Source organism: Notothenia rossii, assembly GCF_949606895.1.
Source record: "Notothenia rossii genome assembly, chromosome: 9".
In the NCBI taxonomy this organism is placed as follows: Eukaryota; Metazoa; Chordata; class Actinopteri; order Perciformes; family Nototheniidae; genus Notothenia; species Notothenia rossii.
This window is the reverse complement of record NC_136907.1, coordinates 77,692,342-77,707,992: the sequence shown is the minus strand read 5'-3', so window position 1 is coordinate 77,707,992 and position 15,651 is coordinate 77,692,342. Positions and strand designations below refer to the sequence as shown.

The 15,651-nt window shown below is 37.8% G+C and overlaps 2 protein-coding genes across 4 annotated transcripts in view; both read left to right on the top strand.

The window, feature by feature from the left end:
• Window positions 1-15,651, top strand: part of LOC307020636 (solute carrier organic anion transporter family member 5A1-like) — a 64,332-nt gene that overhangs the window by 11,660 nt on the left and 37,021 nt on the right. The window contains exon 1 of one of the 3 annotated variants that reach the window (XM_079652146.1): window positions 14,638-14,653. The exons of 1 other annotated variant lie outside the window; for it this stretch is intronic. The gene's annotated coding sequence lies outside the window, so the exon portion shown is untranslated. Of the gene's footprint in view, window positions 1-14,637; window positions 14,775-15,651 lie in introns of those variants that run through there. One more of the 3 variants, XM_079652144.1, reaches the window with a different exon arrangement.
• On the top strand, window positions 378-9,432 carry LOC307018344 (nuclear GTPase SLIP-GC-like). Its single transcript, XM_079648560.1, has 23 exons — window positions 378-417; window positions 1,170-1,237; window positions 1,963-2,075; window positions 2,233-2,280; window positions 2,716-2,749; window positions 2,871-2,957; window positions 3,216-3,306; window positions 3,431-3,647; window positions 3,761-3,955; window positions 4,448-4,648; window positions 4,733-4,905; window positions 5,327-5,420; window positions 5,499-5,586; window positions 5,719-5,840; window positions 6,143-6,316; window positions 6,394-6,548; window positions 6,677-6,800; window positions 7,199-7,307; window positions 7,402-7,535; window positions 7,748-7,835; window positions 7,949-8,039; window positions 8,130-8,169; window positions 8,258-9,432. Exons 7-22 carry the CDS (start codon window positions 3,248-3,250, stop codon window positions 8,137-8,139), a joined length of 2,034 nt encoding a protein of 677 aa, XP_079504686.1. The 5' UTR covers window positions 378-417; window positions 1,170-1,237; window positions 1,963-2,075; window positions 2,233-2,280; window positions 2,716-2,749; window positions 2,871-2,957; window positions 3,216-3,247; the 3' UTR covers window positions 8,140-8,169; window positions 8,258-9,432.

Genomic DNA, 15,651 nt, shown 5'->3' with positions numbered 1-15,651 from the left:
GGTCCCAAAGTGTACCATGCTTAGACCCCGTGTCATGTTTCAGAATTGAAGAGTTGTTTCACGTTCTAAACTTCTTGATTCTACCTTAAAAAGTAAGAATTATACAAACACTTGACATGAAAATACCCACATGATTAGATTACAACTTTAAAAGGGAATGGGATTATGGCAAAGCGTTTACATTTGCCATAATCCACAAATGCAGTTCAAGTTGCATAGAAAAAAAGAAGAAGTATTACATAAATAAATAACGCTTGATTAATTTAGTGTGGGAGGAGTAACGTTCTGCACCTATCAGCGGAAACAAAGACACTTTAAGTTCCGTTTCCCAGGTTGGGTTGGGCAGTTATTGGGAGACTAAGCGAGAGACTCCTTTAATCTGCTTTTGGCTTCATATCAACTGGCTGTACGCTACGGGTAAGCTTTGGAACGATTCATATTCTTTTGTTTCATTGTTAATGTTGTAAATCATGTTCTATATGAAATGAATGGTAATATGTTGTATGTTAATGTGTTAGGGCTTCTTGTTTGGTTGCTACCTTTGTCCCAGGCTCTTGAAAAACACAGTAACATTAAATTAGTTTCAAAACCAACGTACGTGTTTTTGTTTGTTTTGTAACGGAGCTGTATGTTCTTTCACGTGGTATGAATATGTTTTATACCATGTTCTGTGTTCCTGCTTTAAATACATTGAAATTGGAACACAGAAAACAAACAAGAAACCACAAACTTAATGTCATGTTTAGTCATGTTAGCAGAAAAGTATCCCAGAGGGGAGCATATTTCTCGGGGGAAAACAACCGCATTGAGCATTTCTGATGTCATTTGGCCCTGAATTTGAATATTTTATACAATTATATTATATCATTAGTATTATTAATGTTACTGTTTTATTTGGGTGGAATCAAGTTTAGTAGCCTTCAAGACGGTTATAATCACTTTGTTTGGACAGCAAACACTCTGAAAAAACAGGAAAGCTAACATTTGAGAATCTGGAACTACCTGGAAGATTTTTAGTTGAACATTTAACCAAACAATTATCCGAAAAGAAAATTGCAAATAAATGTTCTGGCATAGAGTAGTTCATGATTCAAATGTTAATGTCAGCTGTACTTGTGTTTGAGAGCAATTGATCTTTTGTTCAGAATAAAAATGTTTATGTTTAATAGATTCCATTCCACTGGAAAACTTGAAAGCCCATCTTACTGTTGGGGTGTACATGAAGTGAAAATAGCAGGTAAGTAAACAGCTAGCAGTACTCTGTTATTTGTGCTTATCTTGTTAAATTATCTTAATTAGGGCTGCCATTATCACTTTAATAACCCTTTCCTTTTCTATTAACATATCAAAACTCTCACAAGTAGTTATTTTGTTGATTAAAACAATTATTTGTTTATTTTCCAGTTGCTATTCTTAATCATGGATAATTTTGTTCGAAAAAAATTAACTAATTGGAGTCTCAGCGAATTGACACAAACATGTGAAGGTAAAGTATTCCCATGCTTTTTGTTGGGCAAACATATTATACAAAGTCGATATGACCTTCCACTGAAATGTCTAAGCCTCTACTTGAAGACACATAAACTGCCTCAACATCAGTAATTATCTGACATATCCTTGACATAATCAAACAATCATAAAGATTGCACATCTTAGAGAGGAAGCTATTAAAGATTACCTTCAGAGTAACTCATTTTCTGTAGCATCTTTTCAGCAGCACTTAAATCAAGACTGAAAAGAACAAATAACTAAAATATTACCATTATCAGAATCAGAATACCTTTCTGATTCTGATATTGGTAATATTGTGTTATATGAATTCAGTTCAGACAACCTTATGGGGCTGTAATGCTCTTTAAAACATATTTTCAACAGCTGAACTCACATTTCACCCCATGCAAAATATACATCTACAGATATTTGTAATTGGTTGACATTTCTTAATTTACATTTTTTTTTCAGATCACAAAGTTGACCAGGAAAGTCTTTACTGTCTGAAAGATCGAGACATTGCTGACTTGATCCCAAAAGTGGGACCACGGTCAAAATTCAGAAAGAGACTCAAGTTGTTAAAGGTAATGTCTGCATTTTTACACAGTATTTGGTCTCATTAATCTCAAGAAATGTACATCATCAAAGGAGTATAATATATCTTGTTGACTTTGCTATCATTCATTTTATATAAGTTTTTCTTGCTTTTCTGGATTTGAGACTATTTTCTTTTCTAACTAGGAGGAACAAAGCACAACAGATCCGGAAACATCTGATTCTTCTGTTGAAGTTAGTTGAATGCAGTTTAATTCACTTTTGATATTGTCATTGTCTGTTCAACATTTGACATGGCCACCAAGAGTATTTGTTTTATTCACAATGTAAATGGGAGGAAGCTGTTTCTGCTCAGGTGATGATTACTTTAAACTGACCATGCTTGTTATCATTGAACTTGACTCAATCCTTCACGCATTGATATTTGAAGCGTCCTGAGACAGAGTCCCCTTTAAGTGAAGAACTGTGAACTGTTTCATTTGTTCATAGAGCTGTTCATTCAGTTAAAAGAATGCTGAATGTGATCACTTGATAGCCATTTTTGAAGTATATATTATTTTGCTTAGAGTTTTGAATGGGAAATGAAATGCAAATGTGGGTGTTTGCGAATTGTAAAGATGTGTTTTCAAGCCTGAGGACAAAGAGTCAAATGTTCATGTTCTTCCTCAGGTGGGTCCGTCCACCAGCAAAACAAATGATAAAGGTGAGATACAAAGTTTCTTGTATGGAGTTTTATTGATATTTCATAAACAATAATAAACCAGCTTTATCTAAAAAAATAAATAATAATATATATGTTATTTACAACAAAAATAAAAAACCAGGAAAGAGGAAGTTGGATCTTCCGGGTGAGCCCAGCCAATCACCAGCCAGTAAACGACCACGTGATGATATACAAGGATCATACACAGGTATTATTATTAAATTCCAAAATATTAGAAACTAGGGTTAATACGTATAATTTGTTAAATGTTTAATCGTTCAGCTAATGAACTTAATAACAGGTCTTATTAAGTTATAATGGTCTTAAACTGTAAGATACCTGCCATAGTATAAACATGATGGAAATGATACTCTCAGGTATTTTGATTGCTTCATTGGGAATACATCTTAATGGACATACTGGTTATTGGTTCCTGCTGAATAGTTCTTTACTTTTACTTTTACAGAAGAAGAGATTCTGTCTGATGTGAAATACACCATGAGATGTGTCCTTGCTAAACTACCTGACAAAGACGACAAGCTCATCAAGTTCCTGAAGTAAGTATTAGATAGGATGTTCGTACATGCAGATGGATTTCTTCTTGATTTTGACACACTCTTTTAGCGTGTGTTACATTTATAAATGTTATCAATAACCCATATTACAACTCTTTCACAACAGAAATGACCTCAAAGATTTGGAGACAGAAAAGAGCGAGCTGGTCGGCGTCTTTGGTAAAACGGGGGCTGGAAAGAGCTCTCTGATAAATGCCGTCATTGGAGTGAAGGATCTGTTGCCCTCTGGAAACATCAAAGCATGTACCTTAGTGATGATTAAAGTGGAGGCTAACATGCGTAAACAAAAGTACGAGGCAGAAATTGAGTTCATTACAAAAGAGGTAAAATGAGCTAAATATGCTTAAACCTAGAGCTATTTCAACTTTTATGATGAAGCTGCAAATAAATATATATGCCGTCTACACAAAATGCCATTTAATAATGGTTTTTTTAGGACTGGAAAGAGGAGTTGAATAATTTCCATGGTGATAAGGAAAAAGGCGATGATCAAGACAGTGTTGAAAAGTTGTCACTGCTGTATGGAGAAGATTGGAAAAACAACTCTCCTGAAAACCTCATGGATGAAAGATACTTCGAAGACATTCCTGAATTTCTCAGTTCCGGTAGGAAGACTTTGACAAGTGATACAGTAAGTAAGACTAAAACTTATATCATTTCATAAAACAGACTCTTGGTTGGTGTAGTTTCAAGATAGACACCAAATGCAGACGTAAATTCGGTATGAAATCAGAAAAATGGGCTTGATCTATCTGGCCTCTAATACCAATAACTACAAAACCATATCTTCTTTATGCATCATAGGAAATAAAGTGTCTACCAGTAACTAACTAACTTTCTTGCAAGAACCTCCTAGATAATTTAAGGCACTACCAGCTTTACATTTAAAATCATGTTAAAAATGTGAAACATAATTGTTCCCTATTGCCAATATTTTAACGTAAGGTTTGCTACTTTTTGATTTAATTCAGATGTTGTTGTTTCAGTGATAGAGTTTAAAATGGACTCTTTTTTTAATGTTATACTATAATAATTATTTAACACAATCCTTTAAAGCAATTTCAAGTTAAAGTTTGTTCATGTAAAAGAAATGGCCTTGCATTGCCTCTATTATTTATTTTAGGCTGAAGACTTATCCAGAGAATTGGTCAAATACACACAAAGTAAGTCAAACGAGGAAGATGCTACATGTAAGTGGTATTGGCCCCTGGTGAAGTGTGTGACTGTCAAGGTGCCGAACAATCCTCTTCTCCAGCACGTCACAGTTGTGGATCTTCCTGGAAACGGGGACCGTAACAAGAGCAGAGACACGATGTGGAAAAAGGTGATTTATCCACATGCAGTGCTGATTATTGTGGAAGGTTACACTGACAATGTAACCATTATTATTTGCTGTATTCCCCTCCAGGTTGTTGGAAGTTGTTCTACTGTGTGGATTGTGACTGATATAAATCGAGCAGCTTCAGCAAAAGAACCCTGGGAGATCCTGAAAGAATCCTGCAGCCTCATGGGAAATGGTGGCGAGTGTCGGCAGATTAATTTTATCTGCACCAAGTCTGATACGGGACGTTCAGGCAATCGGTAAGTGGTTTGAGATGCCAAAATTACACAGTTAAATGTACCATCCACTGACACTGACGCTTGAGACGGAGATGGCCAAGAGGAGGAACCATGGAAACATTGATTACGTTAACAGGCACATTAGTATCCTGGTTTTGATCGTATTCAGGGATGTTCACTTGAAACAGGATAAACAGGTTATTCTTCATCATAACAGTATCCGTGTTTCTAAAATGTCTGCATGTGTGTCTTGATTCCTCAACATCTCCGCCATTTATCTCTGTCCTAATGTTGTTGCTTCACAAACACTTTGTGATGCTGGATTAAGCTACTCCATGTGATCACTGGTTATTGAAAGCAAGATCGTGATGCGTAGTGATATGATATCCTGGATGGTATATGCAGTTTATGTAATTCTCTAAAAACAAATCTTTTCATATAGTTCAGAAGCTGATGTCCGTGCTCAGATACTGAAACAAAACAAGCAAGCCAAGATAGACGTGAGGGCAGAATTCAACAAACTAGAAGAGGTTAAGGTGAGTAATGTTTCATGATAATCCAACACTAATGTTGTGCAGACCTGCTTTTAAACAGAAACCTATTTTTTTTTTTAGAAACAATTCAGTGAGGAGTGTTTCAAGGTTTTCACAGTGAGCTCCAATGAGTTCTTGAGAAAGACACATCTTGATCCAGATGAAACAGGTGATTCAAGTCTCTATAAGAGAGCCCGGATTACAAAATGGTTTTATCTCCTCCAATAAATATGGCGTGATACTAATTGAGTATAACATGTAAATTCAAGAATGTAATGTAAGTATATTACATTGTTTACAGAAATTCCCAAACTGAAGGAAATCCTGCAAGCTCTCAATGACAGTCACTCTGAGACATTAAACTATGTGTCCAGAGCTCGCGGGATTCTCTCTCTGATGCAGGGAGCCAGCAGCAGAGAAGGGGTAAGATCAAGGAACAACATCGTTCATTGTCTTTAATATTGAAATAATAACATTCATAGAAAAGAAGTATGCTAGGTACACTAAAATGTTGTGTACAAATTGTAAAGTCAAAGACTGCTTACATGTAACCTGTGGAGCCAACAAGGTATTGGATTTGCTGAGTTTGTGTTGCTTCAGAGAGGATGCATTGCTACAGTAATTAAAGGGTTTTGTACTTGTTGTTGAAAGGGCTTGAAAAAAAATCCCATGTTGAATTATGGTTGAAATGCTTTAAATATTGAATGTGTTGTGTATGGTTTCAGGCTGACATAAAGAAAAATGTGTGCAAAGGACTTCAAAAAGATCTGAGTCGTGAACTTCATAAAGTCAAGGAACCCATGGAAGAGATCCGTAAGGCTTTTGAAGGATGCCTCAGTGAGGGGGTTAAAAAATGTAAAAGTTCATGTGAAAAACTCTTGAAGTCGGTCATTTATCCTGTAAGTATTTAATGAAATCAAAACAACTGATTGCTCTTAATATGAATATGTCTCTTAACACATTTGTTTTGTTTCAGAACGAAAGTGGTAGTGCATTTCACAAGACATTGAAGTGTGTAGTTCAGAAGGATGGCATCCACAAACCAAAAAATGGGAAATCAATAAACATCAACATGAAGTTAGCTTCATGTTTGACCGACAGCATTGACGAGGAATTTAAGAAGACCTTCCCGTAAGAAATTCCTAAATAAACACATAAAACCCTGTATTGGAACAAATGATGTTGTACAATATAAATACATTATTGAAATACAAACTTGTTGATGAATTTAAGCATTTCTTTGTGTTAATATGTTTTAGAAATGAAGGAAACAGTGGATCATTCAACGGGATCATCAATGCGTTTTCACTTGGCACAGAAGAGAAGAAGATGAAAAAGGAGTACAAAAATGTCAAACTGCAGCTGATATTTCTCAGGACAGAGGTAAAAGATCCTATTCATTAGTCCATTATCAAACATGTTTGTAAAGCCAGGGAGACTGTAGTGGAAGGGTGATCAATATAATACATTTTGATCAGTCAACATATTCATATACATTGTTCTGGAATAGCTCAGTATGAACTGGAGATGGCTTTGACAAATTAACTGCAGCTGTAAATCTGACGCTGCCCCAAGTCATGAAGACACACTCAAGATTACAAAAGAATATTCTGATATTGGGCAAAGTGCACCCCCAGCTGGTGAACACGTCCTATCAGTTTGAATAATGTTCTGCTTTTCCACGTCAAATCTGGAAAAAATAATAAAGGGAAAGATGAGCCTTGTTTGTAACTTATTCATTTTAAAATATGATGATATCTGCTTCATGTTCTCTCTCCAAGGAAGAAAAGATGAAAAAAAATCTCAAACAAATCATCCTTGAGCGAAAGAAAACGATCTACAGAAGCCTGACAAAAACAATCAAAGAGAAAATGAAACCATGCTATGACAGTAAGACAGAAGATCATTACAGACATATAAATACACTTCTACACATTTTTATGTTGCAACATTTTTATGTCAACATGTTTGTATGTATATGTAGAAGCAAAACTATTTGAAAAAGAAGGCTCGCTGAACAAAATGAGGGACGCTATTGAAAAGCACGTACGTCGTTCAAAGGACGTCATGTTTGCTCAGGCTAAAGACGCCATGATGAAACAGCTGAGAGACTTGATGGTTTGTCACATTTTATATTTCGTCACACAGAAATAATTCTTCACTTAAACATGTTGGGCTGCACATATCAATGTTTATCCATGACTTTTGGTCATCATTTACATAATGGATTTGTATTAATTCAAGTGAAATTCAACTAGGAACACTGCAACACAAAAATACATGTCCACAAATGTCAGTGATAAGTGATAAATATTTCAATGCTGATTTAGTCGGATATCCCGGAGGAACTGAAGAGCACGATGCAGAAATCAATCGTGCGGTCACTCGAGACATATGGTGTCTCCCAGTCCATCCCAGGTAAAGGAAACAAAATCACAAAAAATACTTTACATTTGATCGTAATTAAAAAGTTGATACATTTCCATTAGTGTACTAAATGAATCCACTTGTTTGAAACATGTTTTTTTCAGATGTAAGGAAGGAGCTTGGGAAGGTAAACAAACACTACAATTACCTGATAGGAACTACCGTAAGCCCAGATGATGATGCTGCAACTCTTCGGTAAAACTCCATTTAAACAAAATGTAAAATATACATATTGTCTGGATTATGATTTATTTTCTGAATATACTAACAGTGTTTTTATTACAGTAGTGATTAACCACGTCAAGCAGCTGCATGATGTGCACAGGTAGGTTTAGTGAAAACTGTTAATAAGTATTTGTTATTAATATTTAATTTCACAACATCGCTCTTTCTCTCTCTGCTGGACGTTTCAGGGTTGATCCGTGGAGACTAACAGCAGACGCCTGTTAACATACCGAGGATGAAAGACATGAGGCCTCTGGATTGGGTCTCAATCATTTTTTTAAAGTTCTTATCTCTGTTGACTTTGAGTGTTTTTTATTATTAGCATAATGTGGTGCCCTAATTCATGTCATTTAAAAAATCCTATTTTAAAAAAAAGCAGTTTGATGATAACCTTATGTTGTTCAGTCTATTAAGATATATCTCCATGTCAATAGCGACCCCCACATCCACCCCCCCCCCCCCCCCCCCCCCCCCCCCCCCCCCCCGGCTTTTGTGCGCATCAATAAATGTAGTTTTTAATCCAGTTTTCAGCACACTTTTACTAAACACTTTAAATCTTGGTCTTTTTTTTATGTCCGATTCTAGGACGACAATCAGAGGTTAACACCTTGGTTTGTACCAATGTTTGGCAATGTAAGAAGACTTACAGATCAACTATGAAATGTTAAACCTCCAGAACTGTTTGCAGAGAAGCTAAGGTAACTTTGCATTAGCTTGTAGCCTCGCTGGCTTTTATCCATCAAGGGAACATTAACTGTAAAAGTAAACTGCTGTATTCAGTGCTGAACCAGCTTTACTCTCTGGGTCACTTTGTTTTGGAGAGGAGAGACCTCTGGGCACTTTTGGGCCATAATGGCAAACTATGAGTTGCTATGCTGTATTCTGTTGTTATGTTTTGAATGAGATCCCCCAGTGAAAAAGTCCTCACTATGCCCATGTATCGGAGAATAGATATTGGATCTCAGCCACTGCTGTGATGTCACAGAGACGTTTTGCTTTTAATATTTCAACAGTTGATTTGTCTTTTTCATATATGTATTTTCTGTTTAGCATTGTGTGATAAGTTTAGGCTGACATTTCAATGAATTGATTAAATCCTAAACATTGATCACAGCACTACTGTAGGGTGATTTGGATGAAGACTTCTCAAAGAATGATTTTGATCTGTTTTCTCTTATTTTAAAGTATAAAACTCACTGCAAATTAATGTTTTTTGATGTTCTCTCATTCATATATGAAATCTAGAGAGATCTAGATGATGGCTTATCTGGTTCCTTGTTATTTACACTTTTTTCCCAAACAAAATTCGTATTGCATACATGTATTTGATGTGGTATACACTCCAATAAACCAATAAAATGCACTTGTATTGTTCATGTTCTTGTTAAAGGATCTCAGCTCTTCCTGCCAAAACAGGTTCAGTACTAGGGTGGGTATTTTTTAATTTATGATGAGTAGTTATGGAGTCGGTATGCTTTTTCATGTCACCAACGTACTACTTACTGATTGGTCCCAAAGTTTACCAGCATTCTTATTCGTTATGTTTGTTAATTTCTGTTTTCTGAAGCAGCAAAGCCACCCTATAAACATACTAATATCTCTTTGAAGCACGACATGTGACATCCTTACTCAACTCACTCCAGTGTTGAATCTTCTTTAGAATAACAACAGTAAACGTTAAATATAAAAGTTGAATCAGAGAGAGAAAGAACAATACCAGGCATCCCACACAAATAATGTTGCAGTGAAACACTGTTCACGAAGTGGCTTCATGTTAGTTTCTCAATTTGCGTTACCGGCACCAGACCTAGGGCTGATCTGGACCAGCAGCAAGGGTTACAGGCTAGGGAGCACTGCCAACATATAGGCCCAATCCCAAACCATTCCCTCGACCCTACCCCTCCGTGACGGAGTGAACTCCATCTGTAGCCACACTCGCAGCTCAACGAGGCTCCCTCCTGTCAGATGGAGGGAGTAAATACAGCGGCAAGCTTTGGGACGGCCTCCCCTCTCTCCGGCAGAAACAGGAAATGCCGTAACTGTATGTAACAACGGTTTCAAATCAGCATCTCTTAGACAAAAAGTTTAAATGAATAACTCAAATAAAACTCCAAACATCTTTCAAAGCTCTTTTAGTTTTAAACCTGATGTTTATAAGCTTCTTAGTTTTTGCAACGGTCTGTAAATATACACAACTTTATAACAAAATTCACACATTTACCTTTTTCTAGACTAAACACAGGTTTGATCCTAAGTTAAAAACATATGAGGTTATCATGAGGTTGTTAACATCGCAATTTATCATGTTTGCTGGAACTACTTGTAAACAGCGTGTTTCCTGACGGACACACACAGCGTGACTCCGGTCAGGTAGAGACTGGTCTCAAGTCAGCACCGCTGTAGACTTGCGTCTTAGCTCCGCCTCCGTAAGATGCGAGCGAGAGACACGAAATGTATTTGTGCTGAAAATGCTGAAATGCACACAGGAGTCGAGGAGGGGTGAGGGAGGAGGGGTGCGGGAGGAGACGAAAGGGAGGATACACCATGGATGTATAATAAGATATTGTGGATAGGATATACCTGGGGACTCCTCTGTCCTCGCGTCACCTCCTCGTGTCTCTCGCTCGCATCTTACGGAGGCGGAGCTAAGACGCAAGGAAGGGACGCGAGTGAGGAAAAGGAGGAGGGGTATTGGGATGAGGCTGAGGCTCTTGTTTATTTCTGACATGCGCATGAGCTGAGCTCCTGGCTAGTCTCCGGTTATGGCGTAAATATGTAAATATAATATGTAAATATGACGTCACGTTCTCGTTGTAACCTATGGTTGTAACTCTCGTTGTAATCGGAGCGGCTCGGAAACACATCTACAGCAGTAACATGATGCATCATACACATTAATGCAGCAGCAATATTAATAGAGAAAAATCAGACTTAATAGTAAAACACTGAAAGGGAACATTGTATTGCACCAGGAGCTATCTTGGGACTTTTACTGCGACAACGTTGACTTGCCTGTGAATAAAAAATAAACCATAGTGTTGGTGATCTACAGTGTTGTCATTCTTCTTTGAACACCAGCAAGACCGCTAACACCCTATTTCAACAATCACACTCCCTGTAATTGACATAATTAATAGATAGTTTAGCTTCTCACCATAATTTGCTGTGGCCAACTGATGTTAACGATCGTAACTGAAAGGCTGCCTGCCAAACGTAAACATTCAGCCACGTGACATTCAGCCAAACTCTCGCGAGAGTTTTACACAAGACGGATCCTTTCTAGCCGCCTCATCCCAATACCCCTCCTCGACTCCTCCTTTCCCTCCCTCGCGTCCCTTCCTTGCATCTTAGCTCCGCCTCCGTAAGATGCGAGCGAGAGACACGAGGAGGTGACGCAAGGACAGAGGAGTCCTCAGGTATTAATTCGGATGTCCTCGTTCACTCAAACGTCACTTTTAAACGACGTCTGTTAATGATGACATGTGCACAGCTGTATCCCCTCTCATCGGGCTTAACTGAATAACCAGAACCAGCCCATTTGTTGTTAAATATTTATTTAAATGAATGATTCTTTCTCTTGTTAGTCAAGGAATTCAATGTATGATGGTTGGTCCTGCTTTTGTGTTCCGTTTTGGTGTAAATAGCCTACATTTAAATAAAAATATCATTATAGTAATGTGAAAGCCTTTTAGATATGAATTGGACATAATAATTCCCACGGAGCTGTGAGCACTTGGGGCTTTTATACGCGAGTGGTGAAAACACTTCCGCGTAGTATGCTTGCGTGTATCCTCCCTTTCGTCTCCTCCCGCACCCCTCCTCCTTCACCCCTCCTCGAATCCTCCGTGTGCATTTCAGGACGTCCTTCAACATGGCGTGTCTTGATCGATTTCCGGGTCAAGTCCCGGAGGAGGGGAAGAGAGGAGTCAAGGAGGGGTATTGGGATGAGGCTCTCCCTAAGTCTCCCTAGTCTCCCTAATGGTCCACAGCAGCGCCAGAGCGCCATCTACAGTACTGACACTACAGTATTAATGTCTAAATGTTAGGAGTTCCAAGTGTGTTGGAAAGATTATATTATTAACAAAAAATAGGGGGGGGGTGTCTGTTTAAGTCAAATGTAACATATTTCCAACCTGCTACATTTGGATTATTGTTTCAGAAGTTTGTATTTTTAAAGTGTGTGCAATGGTGATTAGGTTGCTGTTGTTAACAGGATAACATGTCAAGAAAAAACTTCTGAGAAGTAAATCTCCCTCTCCATGTGGCTTAATGACCTTAACTATAGGCCAACTTATAACAAAACATTATCTTAAACTGAATCCTTTGAAACCACATGACCAGAAATATTGCTAAAACCATAAAACTAAATGAAAGCAAGTAGAACAAAAGTATCTATGTATGTTTATGTACTTTAAAGGACTAAAAAAAAATCACTTGTATCAAGACCAACAACAAAGCATCTTGAGACCTTTAACCGTCTCCCCTGCTGCTTCAGTCAAGGTTTCAGTGAAATATCTAGAGCCTAGAAGATTTCAATTCAGAATTTATTTTGGTCATCAAAAAAACACTATTTGGGATTAAAAAAAATTTTTTGTCATTCATATATGAGAAATAGAGAGATCTAGATCAGTGGTTCTCAACTGGTCAGGCCTCGGGACCCACTTTTTCCTTTGTCAATAAATCACGACCCGAAATGTTGAACCACTCAAATCTATTCGACAAAAAAATCGTGCTGTAATATATACGCTTTTGAGGTGCAGCTAGTTTGAATGACTTTGTATACTGCAGGGTAGCTTGTGAATTTACTCCAGGTGGAACTAAAGTCTGATTTAACACTTGATGTTGATATTTCACATCATTCATCCACATCTGTAAAGTAACTAAAGGTATTTACATGTACAGGGTATATGCAGGAATCCTGAAGTCAAATGTAATACCTTTTAAGACCTTTGTTAAGACCTTTTCCATACATTTTAAGACCTCATCGCAACTTTGAGTTCTAACCGGTTACATTGGCGACACACTTTACCTCACATTTACTATATTGATTGTAAGATAGCAAAACTAAACAGAGTGCAGACAGACTACTGAAGCCTCCTCTCCACATGAACTTCAACCTCTCTGTGAAGGTCAGGTTTAATGCAGTATGCTGCTTTGTTGCTTCTGTACTCTGTGCTCTTTCATTCCAGTAAAACTCCTCAGAAACCATTAGAAACCAGTATTTGACCAATAAACAAAACAATTGACAAAACTTTGAACTATGAAATATATTAAACTTTGGTGAGCTTCAGCGGGGTAAGGCCATATAGGAGCTCCCTCACAAATACCCAGGGGTTAAATTGGGCTGGGGCTGTCCGGGGCTAAGCCCTGGCACATAGGACGATGCTCTGACGTCATCACCCTCACACATTTGTCATATGTCTACAAAAAAGGATACATATGTTAAGACTTTTCTCGTTCTTAATATAGACTATATTTAGGGTCTATATGTGTTGACTTTACTTTAAAATAGCAGATCTCTGTGACCGGATATAGTTTGGCTTAGACCCTGGCCCCACAAGGAGGCATACGGTAAAACGCATACGCAAGCGCAGAAAAAAATGTCTTCCGTTCACACGCATTCGATTCATTAACGTGTCCGTTCACACTAGACCGCTGGAAATACTGGAAATGATGTAGTACATATGTCAGGCCTGTAAGTGGCGCTGCTGCCGCCCCAAATACACCAAAAGCAGCGAAGAAGACCCCGGAGCATGGTTGCCATGGTTGCCCTTCTGTTTATTCTCCGCGGTGGACGGCGTGTTCTCCTGCTGTATCTCTCAGGTAGTCCACCAGCAGATGAAAAACACCCACCTCTCCGCCTATTCCAAGGAACGAGGGGACCGTGCGGCAGAGTTTCCGTAAAAAAAATGTTCCGCCGGTCAACATGTCCGTTAAAGTTTAAATCTTCCGTACAAAATTAGAAAAGTGCCGGTCAGAGGTCTTCTTTGTTATTTATTGAGCTTTAAAACAAATTGATAACAACTCTGTTCTCTGTATAATAATATAATAATATTTAATAAACGGTGACTGCCTCTCTTTTCCTCCCCCTCTTCTGACAGCCCAGCAGCAGCAGGAGACGTGGGGAGAGGGAGGCGGGCTATTTCATCGTTATCAGAAAATGATCAGGGCACACACGGAGCCGTTGGACCCCCAGAGCGTTGCGTATGCCGGTCTACCCACCTTGGGACCCGTTACCGTAGTCATTTAGTCCCGTTTAGTACTTTTTAATAGCCTTAATTTTCGCTAAATTGATTTATCAACTTTTAATACGTTTTAAGACCCCGCGGACACCCTGATGTAGTGGAGTACAAGTACATAGTTTACCTCTGAAATGTAGTGGAGTAGAAGTAGAGAGTAACATAACATGTACAAATATCTCAATATTGTACTTAAGTACAGTACTTGAGTAAATCTACTTAGTTACTTGTCACCACTGTGGCTAAATACAAAATAGATAACGTTCAGTGTCCTTTAAATCAGACACGTCGTGCTTTTATTTTAAAGTGCTTCCGGTCTTTCCTGTCTAACTCGATGTTTTGCAGGTGAGTTTTTATTTGACATGAGTGTGTTTTTGTCGGCTTTTAACCGCATGTCCTTCCAGAGTTTATAGTTTAACTCGGACATGAAGGTTTAAAGAACCGTGTGGTCGCTCCAGAGAGACAGGTGAGTGAAGCGATGAGTCAATATTGTTGTTGTTGCTGTTTTATCCATAAGTGAACGTTATCTCTGCGGGTTAGCCGTTAGCATGGAAGTTAGCCGTGCAGTGAAGGAAGACTTCCGGTTATACTTTTCAAAATAAACATATATGGATTCTTTATATATCCCACATTGGGAATAAGCATGTTGACAATCCCTTACCAAACACTAATAACAAAATGACTCAAACAATTAAATACAAATACAGAATAAATAAAGATAAACCAATTAAAAATGTAAATAAACAATATATAAATATTCTCAGTAAAAATACCTATATTCAGAGGAGCATCTAAACACTATAAAATATACAGAATACAATTGAATACTCCCCTAAATAACAATTTGCTCAACATATTAATCTAGTGTACTATTTAAAAGTAAGGCTAGACTTGTTAAAATACAATATGTATGGCGACATTTGAATATATTAACTATTTAATGGTGAAATAAACATTACAAACATTTTGCACATTTGATGTTTACTCTCTTTAACCCTAAAAGAAACATGCTTTTTACCACAAAACGTATAATATCAGTGTTTTATATTTTGTTTTTCTACATACGTCACAGCACAGCTGGAGTACTCAAATCAGGCTTTTATTTTGAAATGTCCTCTTCCACTCTCCCTTGCTTAATAATCTCTGCAGCTTGACTCAGTTGTTTTCAAAACAGCGACGGAGAGCAGCTGAGCACTGCGGTGTTTCTTGGCAGCCTTTAGTATCCGAGCTCCCTTTCAGTCGCCTTTTCCTCGACGGCTCTACCATTTTTACCAATTTTTCAATTCTTTCCACACACATCTCCAGGGATTTAAGCAGAAATATTGCCTCTAAATGACAACTGG